This window comes from Rhinolophus sinicus, chromosome 8, assembly GCF_057876585.1.
Source record: "Rhinolophus sinicus isolate RSI-liver-muscle chromosome 8, RSI-T2T, whole genome shotgun sequence".
Taxonomy (NCBI): domain Eukaryota; kingdom Metazoa; phylum Chordata; class Mammalia; order Chiroptera; family Rhinolophidae; genus Rhinolophus; species Rhinolophus sinicus.
This window is the reverse complement of record NC_142508.1, coordinates 61,482,235-61,509,000: the sequence shown is the minus strand read 5'-3', so window position 1 is coordinate 61,509,000 and position 26,766 is coordinate 61,482,235. Positions and strand designations below refer to the sequence as shown.

Genomic DNA, 26,766 nt, shown 5'->3' with positions numbered 1-26,766 from the left:
TCTGATGAGTTGTTGTGGGGTAAAGCGCACACTGAGAAGCTAAGTGCATGGTGGTGTAGAGCTCCTGGTTGGAGATCCCACCCGCTTGGGGGAGATCACTTAGTCCCACTGTTGCCACAGCCCGTTGGTATCCCTAAGGTAAAGAATGTGGATCCAGTCTGCGGGATTTATACCTTGGCTCTGGCCCCAACTGGCCATGAGACGTGGGGCTCGTTATCCTCATTTTCCTTGACTGTGCCGCACAAGACCTGGTCTTCAGTAAGCTTTCAATGAACTCAGAGATGTAGACATCTCAGAGATGCAGAAATAAACATGGAGTAAAGAAGCGACAGGTTGATGATGAGATAGGCAGTGAATCTGAAGCGAAAGCCCAGAGTCCTGGGGTCCTGTGCCCCTGCTTCTAGTGGTTACGCCTCAGTTGGGGGGGGCCCCAACGCCCTTCCCCACCCACGTGAGAACAGGCTCTCTCTTTGTCAAGAAGAGCTGCTACCTGCAGACAGAAGGTGACCACTCGACCAGAACGAGGTGAGCTTCCACAGCAGAACGTCTCCACTTTATTGTCTGTAAACGGTTCTTTGGTAAACAAGAAGACAAGAAACCCAAAGAGAAAAGGAGCACGCTGAGTCAAGAGGACAAGGAAAGGGCAAGCGCCCTCCACAGACAGGAGCTCTGAGAAGACAGCTATACCATTAGCAAGGTGGCACATGGAACTTGGAAGTTTGGGGTGGGGGGTGGCATGGAGGAGAGGCCGAGGGGAGCGAGAGGGCCACTCTGTTGGACATAGAAGCCTAAATCATACAGCAAATGAGCTCATGCATCATAGCGAAGAGAATCAGGGAAACTCCACCCGTGCCCTGCCCATCTTCCATGTGGTCGGTCGGTGCCCCACTGCAGGCAGAGTGGTATGCCCAGTCAGGTCAGGGTTGGGTGGGGGGGGTGCCCAGGAGGCCGGTCAGCAGCCCATCCTCCATCTCTCCTTTCCTGGTCTGCAGGCGGGGGTGTGCAGTTTGCAGGGGTGGGGGGAGGAGAGCTCATAATCTCCAGGTCTGGGGAGAAGTGTCAGGGCAGCAGGGGCAGGGCTGGGGGGAAGTGGAGAAGCTGCCCCCCTTTACATGGGGGGCTCGCTGCAGAGGACAATCTCCAGGTCCTTGCGGTAGAGCTTCCCCGCCTCAGCCAAGGACATGACACTCTTTTTGTAGTTGGTGAGCTCTTGGATATTCATTTCCTAGGAGACACAGGGAGAGGGTAAGAGCAGACTCAGTGGATGACCCCAACCGAACCGGCCCACCTACTCATTCACAAACCCATGGCTGGAACCTTTCTCTTACCCCATACAAGTGCAAGTGGCTCAGAGGGATACAAGCACGCGCTTTGGAGCCAGAAAGCCCTAGGTTAAAACTCTCTTTCACATCCTGGCTGTATGGCTTTGGGGAAAGTATTCGACCTCTCTGAGTCTCAGCTGACTCATCTGTAAAATGGGTACACTAATAGTGCCTGCCTCACCGAGGTGTTATGATGATTAGATGAAGGAATGAATGCAAATAACACTTAGCTGACACACAGTCCCTGACCCAGAGCCTGTTCTCCCCAAATGGGAGCTATTGTGATGACAGCCATTATCTATGCAGAATTTCTAGAAGTTTCTATACCTCATTAGGCTTCCATTTACTCAATTTGGGTTCCTGCAGGTAGAGGAAAAGAAGGCCAAGGATGCTCCCTGGTCTTGTCTCTAGGCCCCTGGACCACTCTACACTCTTCAGCCATTTAAACAAGGAATTCTAACTCCTGTCTCCTCCAGCAGCAAAGCTCACCAGCCGACTTCACTGGTTTCTTGAGGCCTTCAGTGGCCATTAAGACAGGTGACCCATGAACATATACATGCCCATAGTCTCATAATAAATGCCGGCCAACATTACACAGAACACCAGCCCTTGACATGCCTTATGTTGAATACAGGCACACCTTGTTTTCCTGCGCTTCACTTTGTTTTGTTTCACACGTGTTGAGGTTTTTACAAATTGAAGGTAAGACCCTCCACCAGCAAAAAGATTCTGACTCGCTTTATTGAGATAACACTTTATTTCGGTGGTCTGCAACCGAAACTGCAATACCTCTGAGGTATGCCTGTATATGCTTTACAATAACTGCTTCGGGTGCAAGTAGCCACTGGTTCTGAAATATAGAAACGTCATGACCAACATTGGAAAATCACTTAAAACAACTATCTTTTATTTGTTTCCTCTCTTCCTCCCTTCCTTCCTCTCTTCTCCCCCTCCTTCGTTTCTACTCTTTCTTTTGTATTGAAAATGTCAGCCGATCTGTTTGTTTGTTTGTTTTTCTAAATACTTCTTCTTCCAGGCTGATGGGTCATTGTCCCCATTCTGCTAATGAGAAAACTGACATATAAAGACTAAGTTATTCGCTAAAGGATTGGACCGACTCCCAGCCATAAATGTGCTTAGTCCCCTGAGTCCTGAAATCTCTACCTGGCTCACCTGTCCTCAGTCACCTTTTTTGCAGTGCTCAAAGGTCAGTCTTTTTATTTTTTTTGGTCTTTTTCTTTGCATTGTTTCGGGACATCCCCTCACATTACTGACTCCTGGTTTTGTGCCACCACCGGGTCCAAAGGCTCTTTGCAAGCATCTCTAGTTTTGAGAGATCTCTTCCCTAAAGTTGTGAAGTCCCTGGAAATGTCACCTAATTCATAATATTGGGGTGTGCCAGATTAGGGGCCAAGGAATGGACCTCATATATCTACCCCAAGCTTAAGAAGACACCCCTCTCCCCGGTTCATCAAGAGTCTTTAGCAGCATGGAGCGAGGGGGCTGCTTACTATCTATGTCTAGAAGTTTCGCTGGAAGATGGGGAAGATTTTAGTGAGTTGCAATTGCCTTAGGAGTGCTAACAAATATTGAAGTTTGATCCCATCAGCCTATCCCTCGGGAACCTCCAACGTTATTCTGCTCAGAAATCAGATCACAGTCCATGTACCATCCAAATGGAACGTGCATCTGCCATGTTGGGTCACCGAAAATAAACTTTCCCTTCCCAACTCAGGTGCTCATGCAGCTCTCTGTTTCCACAGATTCATTCTCTCGATCCCCAGGTGCCGGATCAAAGCTGGCTACAGGTGGAAGGCTCCCAGGTAAACAATTATTAATATCCTTGTTTTCTATCCTTCAGCACCTGATTTTTTGGTGTGTTTGTTTCCACATCTGGAGTGAACCTGTGCAGCTGTATGAGTTTTCTTTGGTGGTAATCAAAGAAAATCAAAGAGACTAGTCAGGTGATGACCAGGAAATTCTGGTCACTCCAGAGAATTAATGCATACCTTCAGGGTCGATCAACCATGGTCATAAGGCAAAGCCATATGGAGAATAATTATGCCTCATTAATACAATAGTTAAAGGTATTTTCCATTATGATGCCCAACTTTCCTTGGGCACATAAGGGTGCATAAATAATTTTCTCCTAGAATTTGGAGCCAGGAAAAATTTTGCCATGTTCAAACACTTAGTGAGTACTTTCTTCTTCCTAGGAAGTAGTTGCTTATAATTTATTTTCTGCCTCTTTCAAAAAGCAATTGTAGGTAATAAAGAAAAATAAATAAAGTTAGGATGAAAGAAATGAAAAATGATATTTCAGGATAAAGATAAAGACGTTGGAAAGCAATCCAGAAAGACAGACAGACTCAGAGGCTGCAATGATTTTTCCCCCCTGAAATTGAGTAGTAAATTTAGCTCTTGCCTGGCAGCCAAGGCAGTTAGACAATGCAAGATATTAGAACGTTCATTAAAACAGCAAAACCATTTGCTCAGAGGAAGACGTTTTCCAGGAGGTGAAGAGGGACACTGCAAAGGCTCGCCTCCTGGTTCCTGCGTCACCTGACCCCTTCCCATCCAGGGCACAGAGCTGAGCCCACAGAGGGCCTCCTGGGGTCTGTCCAAGAGGAAACAAACCAGGCAAAGTAAAGGAGTTCAGTTCTTTGCCTTTTCTTCTAGGGGAACAAATGCTTCCGTGGCTCTTTTTAGCCCCGGGCCCAGCTCCAGAGTCTTCAGTTAATCGATTCAGAATACTCTCACCTCCCACTGGGCCCTGCTCTCCAAAAATCTGTCCTTGTGTAAAAAAGTCTTTTTTATTGGCAATATGGCTGACACTTCCATGAGCTGGGCCTGTCAAAAACGCCCTTGCCTTGTCATAGCATCATTCACAATAGCAAACAGCTGGAAACAACCCAGATGTCCATCGATGGGTGGATGGATAAACAAAATGTGTATGAGTGTTGACATAGAGTGGAAAATTATTCAGCCTTAAAAACAAAGGAAATTCTGACACATGCTACATCATGGATGAGCCTTGCGGATGTTTTGCTAAATGAAATAAACCAGTCACAGAAAGACAACTACTGTACGATCCCACTTAGATGAGGTAGCTACAGTTGTCAAGTTTATAGAGATGTAAAGTAGAATCGTGGCGGCCAGGGACTGGGGGGGAAGAGAGCAATGGGGAGTTGTTGTTTAATGGGTACCGAGCTTCAGTTCTGCAAACTGAAAGTTCTGGAGACGGATGGTGGTGATGGTTGCACAACACTCTAAATGTGTTTGGTAGTGTACACTTAAATATGATTAAGATGGTAAACTGTGTTGTTTGCATTTTACCACAATTAAATAAAAAAGGAACATAAACCAATCCATCAACCAGAAACAAAAAACAAAACAACGACCTATCAACTGTTATTGCCTTGTTATAGCTGATCAGAGGGGAGCAAAGTGTACTCCGTGGCGTTCCTTTGCACCCCTCCCTCAGAAGCCCCCACTCATTGCCCTGGGCCTCTGGGCTCAGTTGCTCACCTTCTTGTTTTTCTCATACAGATCCTTCAGAAGGGCATCCAGCTCATTCTCATCAATGTAGCCACTTCCATCCTAGTGGGGTACAGAGAGTCAGCACAGAGCTCTAGAGTGTACCCCATGACCCCTGACTTTGCTTCTTGCTTACCCTCACCCATTCCAGGGAGGCCTCAGAGTCTAACCTTCCCTTTGCTCTGTGCGAGAGGAGGTGTTCAGATCGTGCGGTGCCAAAATAACACGTCACTTCTGACTTTACCAGTCAGCGCAGGAATGGGACCGTTTAGGGCAAACTTTTGGTAGCTTTCCATTCTGGTGTTTTTCATTTGCATTGAAAATGTAAGTGAGGTCCAGGAACCATTTAGCTAACTCCCTGAGTGTCCTGTCCCATAATAAAATGTCAGGATGAACACAGCGGCTATCTGAAGTTTACCCCCAACCCTTTGGTTATAAGGAAGACCACTGGAGTCACATGGGCTGGGGGCAGCTAAGGGAAGGGTGATGGGGGTACCGTCTCACTCCCAACTTCCTAGAAAAAGAACCGGCTCTAGTGCCGAGTCATGACCTGGCACCAGGGGCGCAGAACTGAGCATCTCCTCCCTCTGGCCCCCAACAACCTAATCACACCCTAGCTTTGAGCATAACCCTCTTCCATGAACTTTTCTCTCTTGTGCTTTGAAGGAACCAAAACCACGGATTGCAATGGCACTTGTCTTCTCACACAGCAGAAGATGCTGCAGGGAATCAAAAGGGACAGGAAGAAACCACATGGCCCAAGCTGCCCTGACAGCTCGTCTCTTCCTAACGACAAGGTGCAGCTTTTCTGTCCAGGGCCTCCTCTGATGGGGCCTCCTGTGTTTCCATTCCACACTGTCCTCCCTCTTACCTTGTCATAAAACGTGAAGATGGCGTTGAACTCCTCTGAGGTCAGCTTCATGCCCTGGAAGGACCAAGATATTACAAGGTATTAAAGAGAAAAGCAAAAGCTGTGTGTGCATGTGTGCATGTGTGTGTGCACGTGAGCATGCATGTGTTTGTGTACGTGTGTGGGCGTGTGTGTGCATGTGTGTGCACGTATGTGTGTGTGCATGCACACGTGCTCACGCTGGATTAGGGAACATGAGGATGGAAGTGTGAAGATCACAGGGATGTAGAGGAAGGAGGAAGCCAAGAAAAGCATAGTAGCTCTTTTACCTGAAATTTAAGCAGGAAGTTTTCCTGTACAGGCAAGAGTCTGGAAAGAAAATGTTAGAGCAGAGATTAGGAGAGCAGAAGAAAGAACAACTCGCTTGGGGCGGGGGCAGGGAGGCAGGGCAGGGTGGGGGGCAGATGTAGAAACAGAGTCTGTAGTTATGGAAACAATCTCTGAGCACTTAATAATCTGGTCTTAGTGGAAAGTTCTACAAAGGGAGAGCAACACGTTGAGGTGCTGACCTTCATGGTTCTGTCTAGCTTTGTTCTGAGCTTTGTGTCCCCTTTTCCGCTGATGGATCTTAGAGACACGGATGGTAGCACAGGGATGATCTGTAGGGGTCTTGTTAAAAGGGACACTGGGGGTGAGGGCAGACACGTACCGAGACATCTCCGACAGACCCAATTTGCCATCCCCGTTCAAGTCAAACATCCGTAGCTGTTGGGAACAGAAAGAGGTGCTTGGGTTATTTGCTTTGATCTTGTCTCATGTGGGACCTTGCCTGCCATCCCCTTCTACTGGAGAGGCAGGGAGATGGGTGGAGCATGCTGGTGCCTCCTCTGAGGTCACCTGGAGGCCAGGGACCAGCATAGTCTAAACTGGTCACTGGGGAGGGACTCAGCTGCGGCTCCTCTCTCCTCTCCCCAGAGAGAAGGCCACAGAGGACAGCAGGCCTGCAGCAAAGGTCCTCCATCTCTGAGTTTATCTTCTCCCAGTACTGCCAGAGGTTGTCATGGAAACAGATGCTCCTGGTCTCAGTGAGTACCTCAGAGAGAGGGTGTGGGGGGGCCGTGACCTAGTATCCCTCTTGCCAGCTGCCGCTAGAAGTCATTCCACCTGGGCCCGAAGATTCAGCCAACAAAAGACCCTGCACACCAGAATCCCACTGGCTTGGGGCCCAAGTCCCATGCCCCTGGGGAGGGAGGGACACGTCTGCCCACTCACTATGGTTTGGGTATACTCTTGGAGCTTGGGTTCATCATACGGCCGGTTCGCCTTCTTCAGCAGGTCAGACAGGAATCCCTAGAATACAAAAGTCCTCTTCAGAGCTCCTAACTCAGTCAGTCAGGACCTCACTCACTCAGTTGTTCATGCCATTTAGATAGTTTACATTCCTCATCGTTCCCTAACCCCTTCACGCTTGTGGAGTGACCTTGGAGACCTGGAGGTGGCACCTGGTTCTATCCCACCCAATAGGAAAGGCGGTAGAAACTGGCTCTGGCTCCTCAGAGAGCCCAGGACACAGGGCTAAGCAGTGCCTTGGGGATCACTGGTTCCAGAGAAACATGGGGTACAAGCCAGATGGCCAATCTGCTGGGATTGCCTCAGGATGCATGTCCTGGGCACTGTGGGTCGAGGAGTGTGGTTTGGTTGAATTCTGTGGCCCCACAGTTCCATCTTACTAATTTCACACAGCTGCCCTGAGCCAGGCCAGTCTTGAGTCTTCCTAAACTGACCCAAAACCATGATCCTCACCCAATGTCTCCTCCCTCCCCAGGTTCCTCAAACCCACCACCACTCTGACCCCAGTCCCATTCTCCACGCCCTCCCCAAGGTCCATCCTACCTTGAGCTCATTGGCTTCAATGTAGCCACTTCTGTCTGTGTCGTACTTCCGCCAAGCCTGCAATGGGAATGCCAACCTATTTGCAAAGACTTACTGACATCTGTAAGCCTCCTCCCTCCTTTTCCCTTTAATGGACCAGGCAGGTCTTGCTATTCAAGAATATTACAATGGGATGGGGACGTGGAGATGGTCCAGGGCCTTCCACATCTCAGATGAAGAAATGAAGGCAAGTATCTTGGCCAAGGTCACATAGAGAAGGAAGGAAACTGCTGGGATGAGATCTCCCGCTCTACGTGGCTGCATGTCTGGGTCTCTTTTTGGATCATCCTGTAACCACGGTTGCAGTTTCTAAGGTTAGCAGCTCCTACCAGGGCTGCCACGAGGATGGGGCAGAACTGATTTTTGCTGTGAGTTTATAGTGTCCTTTTACTGCTTCGGAAGCTTCTCATTCTCTGGGTGGGGGCTGGGGGCAAGGGTAAGAAGCTTCTAGAAGGGGCAGAAACAGGGTTTGGTTACTCTTTGCTGTTCTCCCTCCTCTATCTCTCTATCATGATGTATATGGCAGCCATGTCTGAAGGTGGAACAGAATTAGTAGTATAATCAGTTTGTTTTGACTATCCCAAGGTCACTCCTTCACCTTGATGATAAAAAGTGTCTCCTTTTCTTTTTTTTTCTCTTTCCTTCTTTCCTCATTTATTTATTTATTTTTAAGGAAATCATCCCTCTCCCATGCTCAGTCCATATGGTTCAAGGATTGACCCCACCTTCAGAGGTAGGCATGTGACCTAGGTCTGGATGTTTGGTCTATCCCTGAACCCTGTCTCATACTGGTTCTGGGCTCTGATCTGAGTCCCATTATTTGGTGCACTGCACACACGTTGGGTCCCTGTGAGGAAACAGGACACTTCCTGCTGACCATAACATCTGGGGGATCAAAGAGAAATTGAGCTTCCTCAGGTGACATGGGTGTGAACACCTTCGTCCTCTCTGTTCTGGCCATCTGAGCAGGAGCAGACTCACACCAGAGAAACAAGGAAATATAGTTGCAGTGGTTTTAAAATGTCCACACATTCTTCACTTTCCTTCTAAAGGTAGAGGCTAATTCCCCTCTCCTTGAATGTGGGCTGGACTTAGTGACCCAGTTCTAATGAATAGAATATGGTAGATATGACAGTGTATGTCTTCCAAGACTAAGCAATAAAGGCATGAGGCTTCCTTCTTGTTCTCTTTCTTGGATCACTTTGGAGGAAGCCAGCTGCCATGTTGTAAGTACACTCCAGCAGCCGTATATAAAATCCCATGTAGTGAGGAACTGAGGGCTCTTGCCAAAAGCCACGTGAGTACACCATCTTGGTAGTGTATCCTCCAGCTCCAGTCAAGCCTTCAGATAACCATAGCCTAGCTCACATCTTGATCTCAATCTCATGAAAGACTCTGAGCCAGAACCACTTGGCTAAGCTGTTCCAAAATTCTCAACCACAGAAACAGAAAGTAAATGTCTGTTGCCTTAAGCTGCTAAATTTTGGGGGTTATTTGTTACATAGCAATAGATGACTAACACATGGTCCTGAGAAAATATGGTCCTGTATACAACTGCCCTGAAACCCTAGTCTTTTACGCAAGCCAGCAAGCCATCTAGTGGAGAAGAGGGAATACCATTCTGGGGAGGGGCTGCCTGTATCTGTGACAGAAAGGCCCAGAGAACCCTGTTTGGCAAATCTTTGGTCTATTTTTGTGCCTTATCATATTTCTGAGATTTTCTTTCAAGTTTTCTTTCCTTGATTTTTCTTCCCTTCTCCCTCAGTTCCAAACTACACACCTGGACGCCAGCAACACTTCGTTTTCTGAGAGTCAGCAAGCACTAATTCTTTTCCCAAATTTGATCTCCTGCCTCCCCCTCTTCTGCAAATCATGCCCCCCATTTATTGTCAATAGTGTGAGAGTTTATAGATATTTTAGGATCTTCCTTCCATACCAGGAAACAAGGCTGTGTAATTCTCATGGTACAGTCATGGCTCAAGAAATTTGATCCTAATTTTTTAAAAAGTTACGAGACATGAGCAAGTGCCAACAAAAGGGTGGGCTTATACTACAGACAACTTGGGTAGATGGTATTTGATTAGGGGAGCATATTTTCTCCGGGGAAAAACTTCCATCAAAATATTCCTTCTCATGCCCAGAAAGCCTGCCCTTGAGAACGTACTAAGAAATATGTGCAGGTTTTCAAGTATGACTTCCCCCGCCACCTGCATGCTTTTAGTGCCCTACAATTTAGTTCCTCTAGGTTGAGTGTTGACTGGGAAAAAAGGCAGACACCCCCGAAATTGCCTAAAAGAAGGATAGCCTGAAGAGACCCCAGTCCTCACACAGAGCAAAGCATCCGGCCACTTTTGGGAGCAAGCTCATCCCAGCAGGTTTTCCCTCCCTCCCTCTTCTGCCTCCCCCTCCCTCTTTGGACTGCCCCCACCCCCACGCTCCCATGCTCATTTCTCTTCCCTTCCAGCATGTTGTGCTCATTCATCAGGGGGTCATTATTCTCTTCCTGTTCGAGGAAAAGAGTTCAAGAGACCTGGGCTTTGTGAAATCTCAAAGAAATCCTGAGGTGTCACTAAAATTAGAAATTAAAATGTTGTGCTGAGCAGTGGGATGGGAGCGCTCTGATAGCACAAGCCTTTCAGGGCTACCGAGGGAACATTTCATGTTTCCAGCTGACAAAAATGGAACAAATGGACAACCCCGGGAGGGGATGGTACTGTAGGATGGTGGGGTCCCAGAAAACTTGGGCGGGGGGGTTGTTGGCTCAGCAGTTAGACTGGTGATTAAAGGATAAAGGCAGGTAAGAATATGGAATCATGTCAACTACACAGAAACTGCCAATTTTGGGGGGGTAGAAAGGGGGGAGAGAGAGAGAAGGTATTTTTTTCCCTCCTTTTTAAGCATCTCTGCCCCCTGCAAGCTATCATCATCCCCATTTTCCAGATCAGAGGTGGAATAGAGGGCATCTTTGGCTGTCTCCCTAGGAAAGGAGAACTTAGTCCTAACGCTCCCTTTTCTATAGTCAGAAAAACGGACTCTCACAAAAGCACTGTACTGACAATTTTTAAGCATATGCAGAATTTTCATCCTAGACAGGTAAGAGGAAGACTAAGAACAGAATCCACAATGACAATTACCAGTTTATAGAATTTTGCCATCTTGAAAAAACTGGAGAAAATCCTTTAAAGGGCACCATAAAATTAAATCCTTATATGATGCTCAGGCAAGCTGCCACTTAAAAAATGACTCTTCCACCCTTAGAATAGGTTATTTCTAATCAACTTTCTATCCCTATGTGGCGAACTCACTGTCACATGGGTTTCAGGCTAGCTCTTCACTCGTTTTAGGCAGTAACTCACGGAGAGGAGCTTACTGGTGGCTGGAAAGGGATTTAACACGATGAATGGCAAGTTGAGTCAAATTACAGGCCAGTCATTATTTATCAGAGCAGGCAGTGCGTGTAGGGTATGGGTTGAATTTCACTTTGATGGACACACACATTGAATCACTTTAGGTGCAGTAGAGAGCAAGAAATAATTGGTGGTTTGCTGGCCATCAGGATTAGTAATATATTTGGTTGAACCATATGGAATTTCCAATTTTTGTAAATCAAAAGTGGTTAAATATCAGCAATTTCACATGGTTCAATCTATTGGTTGAATATTACTGAAAAGATACTTGAGTTTGGATGTCCTCTTTCACATGATTTCAAAGAATTTCTATTGCAAATATGGCAATGCCCATTTAAAAGGGGGACACCGAAGCCCCGACCACAAAGATCAAACCTGGAAGATACTGGAAACTGGAATTTTCACTGGGCTTTTCCAGCTTTAGGACAGTACATAATCTCTTTCCCAGGCATGCTCCTTGGAACTCTGAGCTTGAGAGACACGAATGGTATTGAACGAGAAGAAACTCTGGAGCCAAATCGAGTAAAACAGGTCTCCTTACTGCAGAATTTCTTGGAGTCAGTAATATGCAAATGTCTATGAAAAATCCACAAAGGGGAGCTAGTGTATACACAGCATTTCCCAAACGTACTTGACCCAGGCTAGCTTCTCACCCTATTCCCCACACTTTAATGTACACACACATCACCTGGGGATCTCGTTAAAACGTAGATTCTGATTCAGCGGGTTGGGGACTCTGCATTTCTAACCAGCACCCACGTGACGGTGATGGTGACGCTGCTGGGCCATGGACCACGGTTTGAGTCGCTGAGCTCTAAGGGGGTTAGTGTCTCCCAGGGACCATTCCAGGCTTTTGGGTGGGCCTGGCTCTGAACACGAGAGAAAGGCAGCACCTTGGCCTCACCTCCATGAACTCAGCACTGGAACCCACGTGCTGCCTAAAGCACAGAAGGAAGTTCTCCTCGGTCGGCAGGATCTGCGCCAGCTGTGGGGATCAGAGAGCAACAGTAACGTTACGCAGGGCCCTGCCAGGAAGCAGAGCGGGCTTTCCTGTAGGCTGTTGGGCCATCCCCCAGAGGCTGTGAAGGATCACCACTAATGGCTCATAGCTGCCCCTGCAGGAGAACTGCCCTCCTCCAAACGAGAGCTGCCCCAGCCACCATCCCCACCCGACCACCGCTTGGAGGGGGCAGCCTCATCCAATGACTAATTGATCACCCCACCCCTGCCTCAAAGTGGGACCAACTCTGTAGCACAATCCACACTCCAAAGCGCCTCATGAGATCAGGTCAAGACTAGGCTCCAGCTGAGACCATGCCTTTGCTTAGCTCCTTCCTCTGCCTTTTCGTGCTGCCCTCTCTTCCCTTCTCTTGAGAGTCCTCTCTCAATAAGTCCCATCCGCTCAAATCTTTGTCTCAGTCTGTGCTTCTAGGCCACTGACCTAAGGCAGCATCCCAACCAATCGCCCCGGGGAGGAGTTATGCCCTCACTCATGTGCCACCGTCATCATCCTGGACTCCTTGACCACAGGTTGCAAACAGATTGCCAGAAGTGTTTGGTTGGGCCTGAATACACAAGCATATGTACAGTGTGTGCATGAGTGTATGTGTGTGTATATAAATTGTTAAATTAAACAAGAAAGCCATTAGACTGAGGCGGCCTTAATGCCTTAGTAACCCATGTAAGCAAACCAGAACCTAAACAAACGGCCAACTAGACTTTCCCAAATAATGCAACCACTTCAGCTATAGCCAATCAGATAACTCCCTTGCTTTGTTTCTGCTTTTTCTGTATAACTCTTTCCTTTAGCTCCTGTTGGTGGAGTATTCCTAACCATTTCCTGGTTGGCACTGCCTAATTCCAATAAATATTTGATCAGTCTTAAAATTTTTAATATGCCTCAATTAATCTTTTAATGATATATATCTACTCATATATGAATGTGTATATATAGTATATATAATATGTATCTAAATTATACATGCTATATATAATATATATTATATAAATTTTGCCTTTTTAAAAATTTTGCCTTTGGATGCCTTTTAGGTGGAGCATGAACTCTCCTGTCCCCCAGTTTTCACCCTCCCTTCTATCTTGAGCTGGGCTCATCACACGTTCACAATACCTGTTGGACCCTGAGAACATTTAAGGTCTTTATCCCTGTCTTAGCCCAATGTTTGTTGCTTCCTCTTTCCTGTGGGACACAGAAAAAGGCCCCTCTGTTCTCCTCGGTCATCCTAAGTGCTGGGGATGGGGTGGGGGTGCTTTAAGACCACCATCTCATTTAGATCCCTTGATAGATGCTTGTGCATGGGAGAGGCCCAGGTGACGATGGCCTTTCCCATGTAGCTCTTAGCCGGGAAAATGGGACTCACCTCTGCCATCTCGATTTTCCCATCCGAGTTCTTGTCATACTTCTGCATGAACTCCTTCATCTTCTCCCCAAAGTTGTCACTCTTTGACACCTGTGGGAAGACCAAGGGGACTGATTTTGCTGCTGGGTCCCACACGAACCATGGATCTCTCACCTTTTTGGTGCAACAATGGTGGGAATCATTTTGTGCCCGAAATCTGCAGGCATGGAACTAGGTTGATCCAATGCCCTTAGTATTGGATGCACCCTTTTCCTTTACAGGATCCTTCCAGATCCAGTGGTCTCTTCTTTGAGGCTCAGCCACATCATTTTCAAGGGGGAACAGCACACGTGGGCATGTTCTGTGCCATGTAATTAAGCATGCCCCTCTGCCTCTGAGATGGAGTAAACCACAACCCTTATCAGAAGGGCGAGGACTTACTCCCATCACTCAGATGTGAGAACTGAGGCCCCAACATTTTACTGAGGCAGTTTCTAATAAAACCCAACTTAATCCAGTGGCCCCCAATAGGTTCTAAGCACTCCATCAGAGCAAGGTGCTTTGCTCAGTTTCTTTTTCAAAGATTAACTAGCAATGCCACAATATTTTTCCCTCTGATGTTATGCTAGGAGGAATGTGAGGAGAAAGTCTTCCTATAGCTGAGGGGTAATTTAAATAGTTCCTTAGATTACTACAACTACTAGAAAGGCAAAGAACTTCACAAATTCCTTTAGCCCATGGTTGCCTACCTAATGTAAAGCACTCTTGAAGTTCTCAAACCTTCTCTTGGTTTGGGGTGTTGCTGACTAATTATTTGCATTAATGAGCTTTTCTTCATCCCTAATCAATAATGAATCTACTTGGGGTGCCTCTTCTCCACTTATCTGAGGACTTCGGGGAGGGTTGTGGGCTTCGTAGGATTGGGCCATGGAGAATTCTACCAGTTCTTAGAGTCTTGCCTGGATTCCTTCTATTGCTTTTCACCTTTGGAACTGGTTTCAATTTGCCAATATTTATTTGTTTATCAATATTTATTGCTTTACATTTACATGTGCGTAGGATGATCCTACGCCCTTATCACAAATGTGGTCATCCGATTTAATTTTTACAACAGTTCCCGTGAAGTGAGTAGCCTGTCCATTCCACACACAAATGGAGGCTGAGATGAAGTGACTTCTCCCGAGGTCGCCAGTTAGTATTGCCTGAATTTGAACTCATGGCTCCTGCTCCCAAGGCCAATATTCTTTCTATCATATAACAGCTGCTCTGAGACCCAGTCTGGGATGATATTAGATGGGATTGTACTTGACATATTTGAAAATCACCTCAGATGCCGTTTGAGGACGGCGATGACTGAGAAGGATTTCAGATTTGAAGCACTTCCTGAAAACACATTCCTCCACCTACCCCACTACCCCAGAATCAGTTGTGAAGCCTGTGTTTTCTGTGATCCTAGTAATGAGAGTGATGGGGGAACTGCTGATAAACCTATGAGTCACCTCCGTCACTTAAGCCCATTGCTTGGATCTCTTCACTGGGCTCTCTGCCAAGCTTTGAACCAGGAGCTCAATGGTGTGTTTGTGACTCATCTCCCAAACTGCTCCATGAAGACTTGTTAATAAGCAGTGAATTGGCCAACAGACACACAGCAGGGAAGGGTACAAAGACCCCTAAAGGACCCTTGAGAGCTTGGGGAGCAAGTGGGTCTGACTCCATATATTTGAGAATCAGGCATGGAAATCACAACAGACTAGCTTCGATGACCTTATCTTTTCAGTATTTCAGACGCTCATCTAAAAGGCTTTAGAAAGGATGCATCACCTGGGACAGACAATACTCCATAGTGCCAGGTTGGCACCAGGGGAAACAACATCCCTCTTATTAAGGGGCCACGACATGATTTAGAGTCACTTCAGGCAAGCTAAGAAGGGTGGTCTGACACCTCCACACATGAAGCCAGCCAGCACCACTGGTGCAGAGGCTGGTTTGGAGTAATCCTCCATTTTCCTCTAGGTCCTTGCTGAGGATGCCAGCCTTTGTTGGTCTAGGACAGGTTCTCTCGTGGGAATGATTCTGCACCCCCCACTAGGGCATTTGGCAATGTCTGGAGACAATTTTGATTGTCACAACTTGGAGGGGACGCTATTGGCATCTCATTGGGAGAGGCCAGGGACGCTGCTAATCATCCTACAATGCACAGGACAGCCCCACCACAAAGGATTATGCAGCCCCAAATGTCAACAGTGTGAGGCTTAGAAACTCTGTCTAGAATAAAAGCACTTGAAACCCTCTAGGCATCCACTCTTGAGTCATGACCCCTCTGAGTATCTTAGATAACCTGTGGACTCTTCCCTAGGAGAAAAATACTTTTAGACACACATACACAGACACAAAGCTTTACAGGTTTTGGGGGGGGTTCATTGACCCCTGGTGTCCATTCATGAACCACCCCTCAATCCCAGTCACCAAACGATATTGAGGTCAGGTACTCTTTTTAGGGAGTATTCCAATTTTTTAAAAACCTTACAAATAAAAAGTCTAAGGGTCAAGACCAGAGCTGTCAGGCCTGCTGACGGGATGCATAATCTGGGACAGACAACGCTCAAAGCCATGGTCAGGTTGACAGAAAATCCCCCACAATGGGAGAGAGGGCTGAGCTTACCATGCCAGAACCTTTTCTTGCCTTCTCCAGCTCTTGGAAAAAGTTTTCTAGTTCTTTACCTTCAATATAACCATTTCCTGCAAAGATAGCAAAGAAAGGGAAAAAAAGCAATGAACGTCGGAGCTAAGTAGTAAGACTGACGGGGGGTGGGTGTGATGGGAAAGTTGGGGGCTTCAGAGAACATATCCTCACTGACCAACAAACAGGTGTCTAGGCCAGCCCTGGACTGTTAGGGATGTGGGTCCTGCCCTCAGGGCACTTGCCACCTGTAGAGATGGAAGGTTAATTACCACGTGTCTTTAGGGGATACATTCAGGAGTCAGAGAACACTGGGAGGGAGCAGCACCTGGGCCAGGCCGGCAGCAGTGAGTAGGAGCTGGGAGCTGTCTGTAACCAGCTAGGCAAGCAGCGGGTGCCTGAGATCTGACAGGGACCACAGGTCATCAGCTTCCAGGTTCGTCATCAGTGTGAATGAGGTCAGAGGCAGAACTTGGGTCTCTGGAATTGGAGGGTACACTGAGTTGAAGAGTGAACCCCTCAAATCCATGTACACCTGGAACCTCAGAATGTGATTTTCTTTGGAAATAGGGTCCTTGCAGATATAGTTAAGATGAGGTTATACTAGATTGGGGAAGGGGCCTAAATCCAATGACGGGTGTCCTTATAAGAAGGCCATGTGAAGACACAGAGAGACACACAGGGAGGAAGACCACGTGTAGACAGGTAGAAATTGGAGTGAGGCGTCTGCACGCTAAGGAATGCCATGAATTGCTTGCAGCCACTAGAAGCTAGGAGAAAGACGTGGAACACATTGCTACTAAGAGCCTGAAACCAATCCTGCCAACACCTTGATTTTGGTCTTTAGGCTCCAGAACTGAGAATTTCTGTTGTTTTAAGCCAACCAGTTCATGGTACTTTGTTACAACAGTTCCAGGAAACTTATAAAGAAGGAGAGTAGGAAGAGAAAAGCAGGGCATTTGCACTATGAAATGGGGACACCGGAGAGAGTAGGTCACAGGGACAAAGCATAGGGGAGACCACCCAAGGCACAGCAATGAAGAGAGGGGCTCTGAGGTCTTAGGACACAGATTCAAATTCTGTTCTGCTGCACTTACCAGCTGTATGACTTTGGGAAAGTTATTTAACCTCTCTGGGTTATTTTAATATAATGGAATTTTGGATGTAAATCCCATCACTTAACTCATTATGAGTGAACCGTAAATGTTGCTATTGTTTGAGTTCAATGACCAGAACCTGCGTATAAGTTAAGAATGAATCTGGGTGGAAAGCCGTTTTCAGGACCACGTCCCAAGGTCAACGCCTGACTTACAAGATCACATAAGTAGTGAGAAGTCCTTTAGGTTCTCAACTCTTGAACCCAGATGACTTAGAGAGCAGGGTGGCTGAGTCACGGCCAAGGTCATCGGTCTCTGCTGTGATGGGGAGGAAACATTTGTGGGTGGGAAATCAGACAGGCCTAAAGCGGTGCTCTCCAGACTACTTTCTGCAAATGGATTCTCCTGGGATCTTTCAAAACTATAGATATCTGGCTCCTACCCCCAGACATTCTGATGTAATTGGTTTGCGGTGTGAACTAAGTAGCATGATTTTTTTTTAAAGCTCCCCAGGTGATTTTCGTGTACAGCAAGGTTTGGAAACCACTGGCCTAAAGTCAAGTTCCAAATCTGATCTAAAAAATTGAGCAAGGTTCACATATATAAAATTCAACTTGAAGAAGAAAGGGGAATGGCAGCTAGCTTGCTTCAGGGACAAATGGAATTACAAACTAAACAAAAAATAAATAAAAAAGGAGTATTGCCCTGGCCTTGGTGGGGACTGGGAGGGGCGGGGTGGGGGGGTAAGGGTGGAGGGGGGGCGTATGTGTTCTTTCCCGTCTTTCCCCCATCGCCCCTGAGAATAAATTTCCTTAGAGGGCCCTCTAGTGGAGAAGACGCCACGATAACTGCTGCACGGTAAGAATCACGTGAGATCAATTAAGTATTTTTGTCTGCAGGGAAAAGATGTGATTGTACTTGGGGCTGAGACTTGAGTTCCCTTTCCCTCACCCCAGCATAGTGTGGTCATCTTTCGTCTACGATGTTCTGCAAAGCTTCTTGGGAGAGTTGGAATTTCATTGAGTGTGTGCCTAATCGTGAGGCCAGCAGGCGTTGGGGCGGGGAGGGAGGGGGTGGCGGAGGGGCTTTCTAGGCAAGAAGGAAGTCGTGTAGTTGATGGTAACTCTTGAGTTGGAGGAAGGACTACTTTTTCTCTGCCTGGTCACTCCCTGCAGTGATCAGGCTATTCTCCCATTTCTTAGGCAGAAAGCTGAGGTAAACGCTGGGTCCAGATGCAGCTTCTGGAAGCCTGAGGCTGGGATTGGAGAGGCAGCCTGGGGCCTGCACTGTGAGCATGCGCTGGGGTTCCATGAAGCAGAGGTGGCGAGTCAGTGCTGGGCCGACAGGTGAGTGCTTGAGTGTGTGTCTGTTTCTTGAGTGTATTAGGAGGCAGATGAAATGACTGCCAGGGCTACTTGGACAGGGTGGGCTGGGAAGTTCTCGCTGAGAAGCCCCAGCTACTGGGCAGAGGGAGGAGAAACGGAGGAGTGAAATGGGAGGCAAGGAGAGGGGCCAGGAGCTGGAATAGTGCCACTGGAGAAGGAGCTGCCTCCCTGAATCCCCCCCGCAGGAGGTTCCCGGAAGCTGGAGGAGCCCCTCTTGCCAAGCTAGAAATTCCCCCATCATCTCTCTCTCTGTGTGTACCCCAACAAAGGGGCAGAAATGTGGTTCAGTTCAACAAGCCTTTGTTTTTTGAACTGAACAACAGTGTCACGTTATGTCTGGAGCTCAGGGGGCTTTAGCCAAATTTTAGACATGGGCCTATTTTCCAAGAGCATTTAATGGTCCATTGGGGTGAGGCAGCCAGACGAGAACCAGGTGAATCTACCAGCTGAAGGCAGAGGAGCAGAGATTAGATTGGCAGGCAGGAGCTGCAGGGCCCAGAGAGGGGGACAAAAGGCCTTCGCTACTTCGGCCTCCCTCGGAGCAGTCCCATCCGTCATCCAGGAGGCACCTATTATCTGAGGCTGGGCTGGAGAAGGGCTTCAACCCCGGGCAAGTGGTTTGCTTTCTCTATGACCCTCTTATGGAGGGGTGGGGTGACTGACCACCAAGCAAATCCCATGTGGATGGGTATGGATATGGATGTGGTTACCATGGCAACCATCACTCCTAACCCCCATATCAGATCTATTCTGTGAACCTTAGGGAGAGGGGGCTGAGTGGGAGCCAGGGACCCTGTCTCCTTCCTTATTCTACTCTTGCTACCATTCTTCACCACCACTGTGCCTCAGTTCCTCCAAATTTAAAGTGAGACAACACTTCTTTGCAATTAATCTGACCATGGACACTTGGAAAGCTTTGACCAAAGGACGCTCTGCCCCACGGTGCAAAGAGGCCTACTGTTTCTCACTGAGACTTGTGTGTACAGATTTTCTAAGAATTGAACAGGACAGAGGAACCTGAGTAAGAGGTGTAATTCTACCACCAGCTCCGTGACTGTCCATGTGACATTGAGCAAGTCAATCTCTTTGAGCCTCGATTTCTTGATCTCTAAAATGGGTATAACTATTTATGCTCTTTTCACTTTACAGAGCTATTATGAGAGCCATATAAGGTAATGTTGAGGAAGCATTCTGGAAAATGTAAAATCTCACTAAATGGAAAGCATCATTTTTATACTCTGCTCCTAAGGTCTTTTGAACCAATCCATGGCTATAAACCCTTTGGCCCAAAGAATTCCAGCATGACTGCTATCTTTAGAGTACTGGTTCTCAGCCCTGGCTGTGTATTAGAACCACCTGCCTGGGCCCCGTCCCCAGAGCTTAATTGAGGGGATGGGGACTTCTCGTGGGCATGCTTTCAAGCTCTCCAGTTGATTCTAATGAGCAGTCAGTTAAGAACTGTTTTAGAGCAGCATGTCTCAGATTTTAAGGTGTGCAAGCGTTACCTGGGGAATTGTATTAAAATGGAGATTCTGATTTAGTAGGTCTAGAGTGTAAGGGCTTGCTGCTCAAAGTGTGGTCACTGTTCAAAGTGTGGTCTGTGGAACAGTAGCATTGGAATTACCTGGGAGCTTGTTAGAAATGAGAATTCTAGACTCCACACCGGCCCCGCTGAACCAGAATCTGTATTTTAACAATGCAGGAATGTAAACTTTTACATTTGAGAACCACTGCTTTTTTTTGTTTTTAATTTTTATTGGGGAACAGTGTTTTTTCAGGACCCATCAGGTTCAAGTCAAGTCGTTTTCAATCTAGTTGTAGAGGGCGCAGCTCACTGGCCCGTGAGGGAATCCAACCGGCGACCTTGGTGTTATGAGCCCTGCGTTCTAACCAACTTAGCCAACCCGCCGCCCCAAGAACCACTGCTTTTAAATGTTAATGTCTTCTTAGAAAGATGGTGCCTTTGGCTTTACATTTGAAGTTGAGGTGGGGGACTGACCTGAGCCCCGAGATGGTAGACCTGGGTCTCATATTGACAAGTGCCTCACCTTGATTGTCTTGAGGGCCCTAGACCAGTGCTACCCAAAATGTGGTCTGGGGCCTGAGAGTGTCAGCATCACCTGGGAGCTTGTTAAAAATGCAAATTCTCAGGTCCCATCCCCAGACCTACTGAATCAGAATCTTTGGGAGTGAGGACCAGAAATCTGTGTTTTAACAAGCCTTCCTGCAGGCTCAGGTTTGAGAGTCACTGGCCTAGATGCTGCATTGGTGTTCACCCGTCTCTGTTACTCTATGATGCAGAGTTAAGAGAAAATCAAGGTGGGGAGTTAGGCAGTTTCAGACTTCCTCGCTAAGTTCCACAAGAGGCCAGGCCACTTGGCTATCTGTCTGGAGTTCCAGTTTATGGAAAGGCAAATAGCCCTCTCCTCCAGCCTGAGCATCCTCTGGAGCACTCAGATCCCATCCTTGAAGGCAGGAGATTGGCTTTCTCAGGCTCTGCCCCCACATTCATATTACTTTGCATGGTGTGTATCATTTACAAAGAGCTTTCCACTCCCCGCCCCGTCTGGTCTGCAGAACTCTGCCAGGTAAGCAGATGGCATTATCGACCCCATTGTTAGAGGGGAGGAGTTGAGGGGAAAGGAGATCTCTAGTCACAGCTAAAAGCCTTGTTTCCTTCTATTCATCCCAGGGATGACCTCTGTCCATTGCTGTATTTGTCTTGGTTTTTCTCTTTGTCAGACACACACACACTTCTCCCAGGGGCTCCTGGGAGATGAGTGCGAACAGCTACTGGATGGATGTTTAGACACTTGACTTTTAATCTGTGTTTCTGGGCTGTGCTGCTTCTGGAACAGTAGCTCTGGAGCTGGGCTGAGTCCCCTGAACCTGTGGACAGCTGGCAGCCTAATGCTGGGTTGATTCCCAGGCGTGGGCGAGGCCAGAAGGATGGGGCAGATTGGGCAAGAGAGGAGGGGAGACAGCAGAGAGCCAGAGAGGAGGGGAGAGCTGAAGCCAGAGGTCCCAGATGGGATGGGCTGGGCCAAGGCGGGCACATGACGCAATGGGCCAGGAGAGGCGCCAGGCTGCACCGGAGAAGCACTGACTGCACTGCTCTTGAAGAGCCTCACGCCTGCTCTATTCTGGCCCCTGGGAACTGGACGAGGTTTCCCCAAGAGGTCTCCTTGGCCCTAGAAATCTCCCCCAAGGGCTCAGCTAGTGAAACCACTGAAGCCCAGAGGAGAATGACCAAGGTGAGCCGGCAGGGATTGGATCGCTGGGTTTGTGGCTGCCCTGTCCAGGCGTGCTGAAGCATCTTGTTTGTGAAAATGCGTCCCCATGGCTGCCTCCTTGGGGAGCCCCAGCTCTTCTCAGACACAGCTGCTTCCCCCAGGCTGGCGCAATCACCCTCCACCACAAAGAGGCAGGGCGCTGGGGCGTGGGATGGGAACAGAGGGCATCCCGCTCCAGGCTGACACGCTGTGGATGCCCCCCACCAAAGGGCGCTGTTAGTGAAACAAGTGGGAGTCGTGGGGTGGAAGCAGAGGCGGGGTTAGGGTGTTTATTCCTAGGGCCTACCCCGGAGGGCCCCAAATCCTGACACCATGCCTCAATGAGACACAGGCCCCACAGAGACACCTTAACGGGGGTAAAAGAAAGCCTTCCTCACATAACTTTGACCTACCTTAGCTTCCTGAACCAGAACCCTCTGACTTTAATGTGCCAAGAAGCAATCATTTTTATAAATCCTAGAATTTTCTTACGAATAGCACAGTTATATTGCATTGTAAACATCTGTAGTATTTGTGTAAATACTTAATATGTACCAGATATTTTGTAACCCTGTTTGGGCATGTTTTCCTTTTTAGTGTTCCAAGAGCCTTCGTTGAATATTCCAATATAAGTTGCCTAGGCCTCGCCCCGCCTCTGAGAGGCGCTGTTGTTTAGCTTCCCTCCTCTTCACGTTGACTGGTGCTGGGGGAGAAGCTTGCCTGGGCACTCTGGGTCTAGAAGTGTCCTCCATGGTGAGTGGGTTTGGAGGATGGTTCTGTTCTTACCACTGGGTATAGGAGGAGAGAGGAAGGAAGACAGGGCCAGGCTTTCCTAAGCCCCTTGTGGTCCTACCTGTCACTAATTTTCAAAGCTGTTGGGGCCCACACAAATAAAGAACAAGGCTTAGTCCCTGTGAAAGGTTTGGAGAGCCCCCTGTGTCACCATGGCCATCTGGAGGCAGACAACTGCCTAACAGAGTCTGGGCAGATTCTGGGCAAACCTGAAGATAGGCACATATAACATATTTCTTTTGGGGTGACAGGGAGATATCCATAAAATTATTTTCTTGTACATCTTGTTTGTTTTGCTGATTACACAAGAAACACATGCTCTTGTAAAATTTTCAAGCACTATAGAAATTAACTTAAAAACTTAGAAAATAAAAGAAAACGCCTTTTAATTTTACTTCATCCGTGCTGCAGAGAGAACCACTATTGTTATTTTATATTCTTTCAAATGTTTTCTAGCATACGTGTTTCATTAAGAATGAAACATGGTCTCATACTACAATGGTGTTCTACAATTTTTTAAACCTTCATAATACATCTTGGACATTTTTCCATGTCAGTACCAAAGCTCCACCTCATTCTCATTGGTTGGGTAACATTCCATAGTGAGGATTAGCATGGTTTATTTTTCTGTGCCCTAGTGAAGCACATTTTCTCCCAAATTTTCGGTATTCCAAAGAACTTGGTAAGAGAGCCCCTGGTTCATACAACTTTTTGCACGTGTGGGAGTGTATCTGCGTAGGATAGATTCTTAGAATGAGTGGGATTTCTACTTGGTCCTAGGAATGTCTTCTGGCCTTTGGGAGAGAACCCATCTTACCCATATGCTTTCTATTGCTTCTAAAGGGCAAAGCCAAGGCCACCACTTAGCTCCTCACAGACCTCCTACTGGTCGTCAGCAGAATAGGAGCCTGCTGACCTGTGTGGTTAGAACCACACAGAGGGCCGGTGTGAACTCTGAGCTGGGCACCCCTAAGCCGCCTGGATCTTGCTGAGTGAGAAAGTTCCTGATGAAGTAATCAGGAAACAACAATACAGTGGACGCAGACATGTAAGGCCACCTAAGTGTCACTCTTGCAGGTCACAGTGCCTGCTTGGCTGCTGTCTTCCCTACCTTTGCCTCCCAAATGCGTGATCTTGGCTGACTGCTGAGGAAGAGTCTGGGGTAACACAGGGGACTAGGAGACAGGACCCCAAGTCCCCTTATACTCTCTTTGCTGTGAGATCTTGTGAAAGAACTCTGCCTCTTTAAACCCCAGTTTTCCCCTCTCCAAACACCTGTTCCTTCCTTTCTCTACCAAAAGGCTAATGATAATTTTGAATCTCTGGGCAAAGTCACCAGGGTAATGACCCTTCCTCCTAGTTAGGAATGGACTGAGTGACGGTCAGAACCCTTGCCCCACTCCTCAGCATCCAGCATCTCCTGGTCTCTGTTTACTGTGGGGTCCAGGGGGTGGGGCAGTGGCTGTCTCTCCTGGGGCTGTGACTAATTGGGCTCCAGCAAGCTCACTGCAGGGAGGGACCTGGCGAGCTGCAAAGGGGAGTCCTCCCAGGGGGGACTCAGAGAAGAAACCCCGAGACAAAAACAGAAGCCAGTTAGTGAGAGGGAGGCCAAACGAAGGCAGGGAGTGCCTCGGGGGTGCGGTGATGAGCTCCCCAGCAGGCTTTGGTGTTTGAGAGAAGACAGGTAGGGAAGGTACAGAGCAGGTGGCCCTCAGCCTAATTCTGGGTCCTTTACTGGAATTCCAATTTGGCTGTATCCTTGTTTTCCTAAGTCACCTCTGTACCATCTCTGGCGCTTTGATTCTTTTTGCCTTCCTGCTCTGTGGGGTCCATGAGCCCTCCTTGGGACTGTCCTGAGGCGGTGATCATAGAAGGCAATGGGATGCCTGGTGCACAAGAAGCAAGCGTTTAGCTCCCCGTTTACCTTGGAGCAGGAGGGAACCACAGGTACAATGGCTTTGGGGGTCATTAAAGACCCTTGAGTCTAGTTCTAGTTTAGCTATCCTCCAGCCGGGCCAAGGACCACTTTCTGGGATTAAAGGAGCTGCCCATCACTTTTGAGGCGGAGTCAGGAGCTGTTCTCTGGGCAGTTGGGAGCGAAAGCAGGTATCCACAAAGCAGAATGGGGGGGACAGGTGCTGGCCAGGCACCAGCCCCTCCAGTACCTCGCAGTACACAACCTCACAGAAGTCACAAGGAGAATCACAAACTGCCCAGCAGGCTCACTGTGCGGAACTCGAGAAGGTGCAAGATTGGGTTTTGAAAAGTACAAAGTCTCAGATAAATGTAAGGATTTGCATGATTATTGAAAGCACTATTGGTCGTCCCCATGAGGATAGGGGGAAAGGAGAACTGTGGAGTCCTCTGTTTATAGCTGACTCATCTGGCAGGAGGCCGGAGGTATAACCTTGGCCACTTGGTAACTTTCCTTGAATCATGCAAGTCTCTGGTGCAGATAAACTGGCAGGAGCATCCTTAGGGAATGTGCTTGTCATCTGGAATACTAAGAGGCTGCAAGCTTGTTAGAGCCCTTTTCACCAAGGGAGTTTTATGGCACCAGTCAGGGATTGGAAATACAACCCCTCCTTAGCCCCATTTTACAGATTTCACCATCTACCCACCTCCTTCAATAATTCATAGGCAGATCACGGTCCTAACCCACGTATCACATGCCCAGTCCTCTGCACTCCCACCCCCCACCCCCAGTTTCCTCAGTTGGCTCCAAGGGAACAAAACTTCACTCATTCATGGCCCCAGATATTAACTCCTGCCTCTCCACAGCACTCTGGGCAGAGGACCTCTGTTTAGCCACCTTCACAGCCGCCCCGCTGAGGTGAGGAGGGAAAGGGGATGAACTGAGCGAGCCACCACCTGGTCCTCCCTTTGGTTCCCATACCCGCCCATCTCAATCCCAGGATAAACACCCTGAGCCACCACCCTGCCAGGAGTCGGAGATGCTGGAACATTTTGGATGCCCACCCTAGCCAGGACCTCAGAGAAGGAAATCAGATCACTTATTATTTATTTTTTTTGAGTGGTGGAGAAAGTCTCTAGCAAGATCATAAGCCTCTAAGGGGAGGTGGGGGGTCTCCCTTATTGCCTGAGTCAGACCATCATAGACCCTTGGAATCTCAGTACTGGAAGTCACCTCCAAAGGTCGTTTAGTTCAGGTCTCACTTTTTGGGTGAGTCAATGCCAAGACCACACAGAGCAGAAGGTTTGGTCACTGAGGCATTTAAAGTTGTGCCTCTTCCCCCACCCAGATATGGAGTCACCAAAAGCACCCAGGATTATCACCATGAGGGAACATGTCAGGCTAGACCCCAGCTCTGCCCCAGTCCTACCCACTGTTGCTGTGGGTGGGACCACATGCATGTGGGGGGTGGAAAAATGGGCAGAAGAAGCCCAGGGGATGTTCAGGGCCCCAATGCCAGTCTCTGCTCCTGTTCCTTGCTAACAGGGCTGGGGAGGCCAAAGGTTTCCCTTCAGGATCCCCCAGCTTGCCCCACCAGCCCCCAGGACGGTGACAGGGCTAACCTGGTATTCAACAAAAGGGGAACTTGAGGAAAGAAGTGAGTGGGCTTCTGAGACCTGTGGCTGCAGCAGCTGAAGGCAGGACGTTACCTTGAAGAGAAAGGCGGGAAGATAAGATGGCAGGGCACACTCATGGGGAGCTTTGCCAGCCCAGGCCTTCTCTCTGGGAAAACTGCAACTTGCCCAGAATGAGGCTGCAAAAGCCGGTGGGCTCTCTGTCATTTATGTCAGGGAAGAAAAGTTACTGACAGTTGTCACCAAAGCAGCCGGATGTCTCCCAAATTCACAACCCGATATCAGCTAGCTCTGCAGCCAGAACACCCACCCCCATGGGGCAAATGTATACTTGCCAGCATCAGCAATGCCCTCATCCCCTCCACCGCAGGTCCCCTAGGGTCAAATGGGCACAGAAGTTGGGAGATTTACTGACCGTCTGCGTCAAAGTGCTTCCAGATCTCCAGGAACTGGGACGCCGTCAGCTCGGCCAGGTGCAGGTAAGGGGGCTGCTGCTGCGGGCCAGCCATGGTGAGCGGTTCGGAGACCTCAGGCAGCAAGAGCTCTGCCTGCGCACTCCACACTCCGCCAGGTCTTGCGCGCCACG

At 48.2% G+C, this 26,766-nt stretch overlaps 1 protein-coding gene across 1 annotated transcript; it reads right to left on the bottom strand.

Annotated features, from left to right (window-relative positions):
• Positions 1–526: 526 nt before the first annotated feature.
• CALB2 (calbindin 2) lies at positions 527–26,766 on the bottom strand. Its single transcript, XM_019757572.3, has 11 exons — positions 26,596–26,766; positions 16,068–16,144; positions 13,427–13,516; positions 11,953–12,033; positions 7,603–7,659; positions 6,982–7,059; positions 6,419–6,474; positions 6,039–6,078; positions 5,731–5,784; positions 4,851–4,922; positions 527–1,225 (listed from the first exon to the last, which is right to left on the bottom strand). Exons 1-11 carry the CDS (start codon positions 26,687–26,689, stop codon positions 1,109–1,111), a joined length of 816 nt encoding a protein of 271 aa, XP_019613131.1. The 5' UTR covers positions 26,690–26,766; the 3' UTR covers positions 527–1,108.

Coding starts and splice junctions, on each gene's coding strand:
- CALB2 (XM_019757572.3), bottom strand. CDS start 26,689: ATGGCTGGCCCGCAGCAGCAGCCCCCTTACCTGCACCTGGCCGAGCTG. Junction 6,079..6,418: donor GGTCTGTCGGAGATGTCTCG/GTACGTGTCTGC, acceptor TTTTCTTTCCAG/ACTCTTGCCTGTACAGGAAA. Junction 5,785..6,038: donor ACTTCCTGCTTAAATTTCAG/GTAAAAGAGCTA, acceptor TGGTCCTTCCAG/GGCATGAAGCTGACCTCAGA.